The sequence below is a fragment of the Octopus sinensis genome, linkage group LG19 (assembly GCF_006345805.1).
Source record: "Octopus sinensis linkage group LG19, ASM634580v1, whole genome shotgun sequence".
Taxonomy (NCBI): Eukaryota; Metazoa; Mollusca; class Cephalopoda; order Octopoda; family Octopodidae; genus Octopus; species Octopus sinensis.
The window spans coordinates 24,484,760-24,489,613 of NC_043015.1; the positions used below are offsets into that span (position 1 = coordinate 24,484,760).

At 32.8% G+C, this 4,854-nt stretch overlaps 1 protein-coding gene across 1 annotated transcript in view; it reads right to left on the minus strand.

The window, feature by feature from the left end:
* LOC115222188 (coiled-coil domain-containing protein 39-like) overlaps positions 1 to 4,854 on the minus strand; it is a 1,476,917-nt gene that overhangs the window by 403,993 nt on the left and 1,068,070 nt on the right. Inside the window, exon 20 of the mRNA XM_029792337.2 lies at positions 324 to 386. Within this exon, the coding sequence (XP_029648197.1) occupies positions 324 to 386 (63 nt within the window). The remainder of the gene's footprint in view (positions 1 to 323; positions 387 to 4,854) is intronic.

Here is a 4,854-nt window from a genome sequence, read left to right on the forward strand (position 1 = left end):
CGAATGCTTTGCTTGAATTATTGAGGTAATAAAATTTGTGAACATAAAACATACGAAAAAATGTCATATGTTTATTTTGCGAAGCAACGGTACTTTTCAATTATACATTTCTAAACTGTGGGGTACAGAATGTAGAGAAATGGAGTAAAACTTCTGGAAATGCCTTATCCAAATACACATTCAAACTTTTGAATATCACATTAAGCACAAGAATTTTCTGAAAACGTTTTCCTTTTTTTGTGTGAGAGTGAGACGAAATAGATTTATGGGAACAAATTTGATTTTGTTGAATAAAAAATATTTTCAAAAACTTTGTACAATACCTCCTCTTCCGTTTCATGAGTGACACCTTGTTGAGACCTGATTTCTCTCGAACAACGGATATTCTAAAGTTTGAAATAAATAAAAACAAAATAATGTACGATTATAAATATAATATAATGAGATATGATTTTTATTTGTATCAAATAATGTGAAATTTGAACCGATCTTATAATTAATATCATCAAGATGACTAACGATTTCATACTGTTGTCCCACTGCTGATGGTTTCAGTTTCTAATATTACTATTAATAGTACTAAGCGGTTTTAAGGCGGTGAGCTGACAGAATCGTTAGTAGATTGGGTACAATGTTTAGCAGCATCGTTTCCATTTTTACGATCTGTGTTCAAATTCCACCACGGTCTAATTTGATATTCATCCTTTCAGGTTCGATAAAATAAGTTCCAGTATAATTGACTGGTCCCATGAAATTGTTGACCATGTGCCAAAATTTGAAACCAATATTGGTTCTTCAATTCTTGCTGCAATGATTAATCGTTTAGAGCTGCCAGCAATTTTTTTTATTACCCTTGAGTGTAAAGTATGCTTTGCATTTAGCTAAACATTATAATATATTGTTAACTAAAATAATTTTCGTTTGTCTTTATAAGTAAATGCAAAAGATTTTTTTATAGATCTGGATAAAATTCGCATTTCAGAACTGTCTATATATTACATTTTACAATTTTATACTTCCTTATTCCGTATCTTCTTAATATCAGATTTTTTTTTCTTTTTGCTTTGGAAACTCTTATCGCTGGTTATATTTATATTGGATATCATATATAAGAAGTTGGATCTAAATGATCCCATGCACATGATTGTTGGGAAAGTGACTTGCATATCTTGACAGTGTAGTGGTCGGCGTCCCAATCAAAGATCACAAAATGATTCAGATAAGCATTTCAAGGGCGCTTCTGACTACATAATCTCCTTATCCAGACATTTTTTTCCTGGGAGTATTTATACATGTATCAATATCTATGCAGCGTCTCTTAATCCTGTCATTCTGAAGTGTAATCACTTCAAACCAGTTTACAATTCAACTTAAACATAGCAACATAATAATCCAATCCAGGCACACAAACATAAAGAAACACGCAAAAAGATTTCAAAAAGAAAGTTGAGTGGAAAGGATAGAAATAGCCACATTCCGGTGGAATAAGAATTTGTAAAATAAGGCAATTAATTAAGAATTGAATGTACAGAAAAGCCAGTGAGAGTGTGTTTGTCAACTATCTATTCCTTTCAAACAAACACTCATACACACACACGTTTGGTGCTAAGTGCTAACGCACGAAGCTCTTGGCCCATGAGACACTCTGATGATTGTACGAAATATTAATGAGTGTGTCTCTAAATATAATACGTGTATATGTATATGTATGGTTAGTGTTTCAATATTGTGAGGGGTGAATTATCGTTTTGGATCGTCACCAGACCTTCATCAGAATACATATATATAGATGGATATACTGTTTTCTGATATAAAAAAATCTAATGTTGAACTAATAATGCAAAACTCATCAGCGGAGACAATATTCAATCAAACGAAAAAGAAAAATTACAAACTGTGATGCTTAAAAGGTACCGGAGGAATTTAAGGGCTAGTGAGTTTCTTATAATAACTCAGAAATTCTTATCTATCAATCCATCTACCAATATCTATCTACCTGTGCATCTAATACTAGGATGTGAACACGATGCTTCTAATTACACGGCTCTGCGTATATATTGACTGCATCATTATTAGTTATCACAATATTTTATAACAGACGAATGCAATAGTTACGTTGCCATCAAAGTAGAGGATAACAAGAAAAAAAAACGTAGATTCGTAAAGAAATATTTTGATATTTTCGGTATATTACGCTTTTTACTGTTTGTAGTCATTGGACTGCGACCATATTTGGAGTAAGGCCTTGTAGGGTTAATCGAACACATCGACCTTAGTGGTTATCTTCTTTTACATTCCTGCACTTGTTCTGTCGTTCCCTTTTCGTGATTAGTTAATTCACAGGAACGTAAATATTGCGGAGACGAATACAAGCAAACACAGACAAAAAGACATACATACACGCGTGTATGTAGCCATTACACACATTTTTTTTTCTCTCCTTGCTTTTTCTGTGTACCTTTCTGTAGAAGAGAGTAGGCTGGAAACATAAAAGACTTTTTCTATTCCTGATCGCTATACTAATACATCTGTTTGTTTTGTACACCACCTGTCTTCGTCTTTTGTTTTTTTTCGTAAACTTTCCCCATATATATATATACATACACATACAGACAGACATATATATACAAACACAGAGATCTGTATACACACAGATATACATACATATACATAGATATGTGTGTGTGTGTGTCGTTTGCTTCTTTTGTTTCAGTCATTAGACTGCGGCCATGCTGGGGTACAGCGTTGAATTTTTAGTTGAATGAATTGACCCCAGTATTTTGTTTATTTTTAAGTCTGGTACTTGTTGTATTCATCTCTTTTGCCGACCCGCTAAGTTCTAGACACACCAACACCTGTTGTCAAGTGGTGTGGACGGGGCAAAGCACAGACAGAAAGATACACACATACACGCAGATGTACATCTCTTTCAGCTTTAACTATCTATCTATCTATCTATATATCTATAGATATATACATATAAGATTAATCAGCCGAAATTGCGAGGATGATCCGGTTCTTGACTGAAGATTGAAGGCTTCGAATGTCCCGTCTGTGTTTTTTGTATCGTTTTCTAAATGTTTTACGTTCTTGTCCCAGTTTGTATTTTTTTACATATTTTATATATATATATATATATATATATTCAACTTAATTTGCTATGTTTGACAAATTGTTTCAATTCACAAAGACAACATAAACGATGTCATATTCTTAGAGTAAGAAAATATGTTTATGACACCCAAATGAATTCTCCCCAAAAGAAATTCTGAACCAATAGCGCTATAAACATTTTCTATAAGATATATTTGCAATTCTTTAAATCCATAAAAAAAATTCAACGACACATGCACTACCCAGTGAAACTCAGTATGATTACTTAAGACCTCGAAATCGCTTCACTTGACAGCATCAGTCAACTTGAAAATCTCTCCCTGGCAGCACCAACCAAAGAAGAAACTTCGAAGTAATTAATGGAAGCAATGACGGGAACTCTACCTTGTGCATTCAGTCAATGAAGAATCACTGCCTGGTGCTTTCAACCAACAAGTGAATTTCCCAGTCGATGCTGCAGACTAGGAAGAAAGTTCAAGAACGGCAAAGAAGGAACATAAATATGGCCGTCGAATACAAGAACATTTCAATGTGGTTGCTTGAGCCAATAAGAGAATGGTCACTGATGTTAAAAAGGTAACAACAGGGAGATATCTGGAGTCAAGCAAATAGTGGAACATTTATGTGTACGACAGAATCTATGAAGAACTTGTAGCATGATCCCTAGGGCCAAAGTAAAAGGTGTCATGGCGGCTCATACAAACGAACAAACGAAAACATGGTTGCTGTTGGAATAACAATGGGGTCACTGGATCTAGTGAGTGAGCCTCAACAAAATCACTGCAAATAATGGGTGACCTCTATGACCATCATTTTACACAAAACAAAGAATACAAAAACAAAATGTAACTTTAGATACAACATCTGATAAAGAAACAAAACGAGATGGTCATGGCTGAACTGCCTTTCTTCACAAAAGAATATGATAAAGATGACCAGGTTCTAAGCAACTATGAAGATGAATAAAATATAAATAATGGTCTATTCGTATCTAAACTTATAAAACTTTGTCGAGAAGGAAAGTTTTATTTTGTTTATGAAAAATATAAATCTTCACTAAAATAACCGACATTTTAATAATGTAGGTTATTTTATTGTTTTTCTTTTTTTTTTTACTAATAATTTAAATTGATGTATAGTGTTGCAGATCGTGCAATACACTATATAGTGACTCGCATGCACATAAAATCTCTTATAAATACACACACACAATCATACTGAGTTTATTTTTTTAATAGTCAATTCCTTCTCATTAACTGAATCACTCCCTTTACCTCTATGCATATATGTGTGTGTATATATATTTATATATGTGTGTGTACATATATGTGTGTATGTGTTCGTATCTATCTATCTATATATGTATGCATATATGTATGTATTTATCATATATGCATATATATATATGACATAAGGTAACATTAAATATATATATATTTATATAATATACTCTAGTTTATGGTATATATTGTACAATATAATAGGTATACAGGCATATATATGTAGATGCATGTGTGTATATATATGTGTGTGTGTGTGTATTTATACATATAAACTTGCATACATATGTGTGTGATGTGTGTGGTTAGTGCAGACTTTATTTCCTGGTTTCTGGATTCAGTTTGCATAAGCTCTTTATTGTCAGTAAATATTTTATTAAAGTTTAAAGTGGCATTTAAAAGTCTAGCGAAAGAAGAAAATGGTGCTTCTTTCCCAGCAGCAGATCAGAAAATGGTGGGG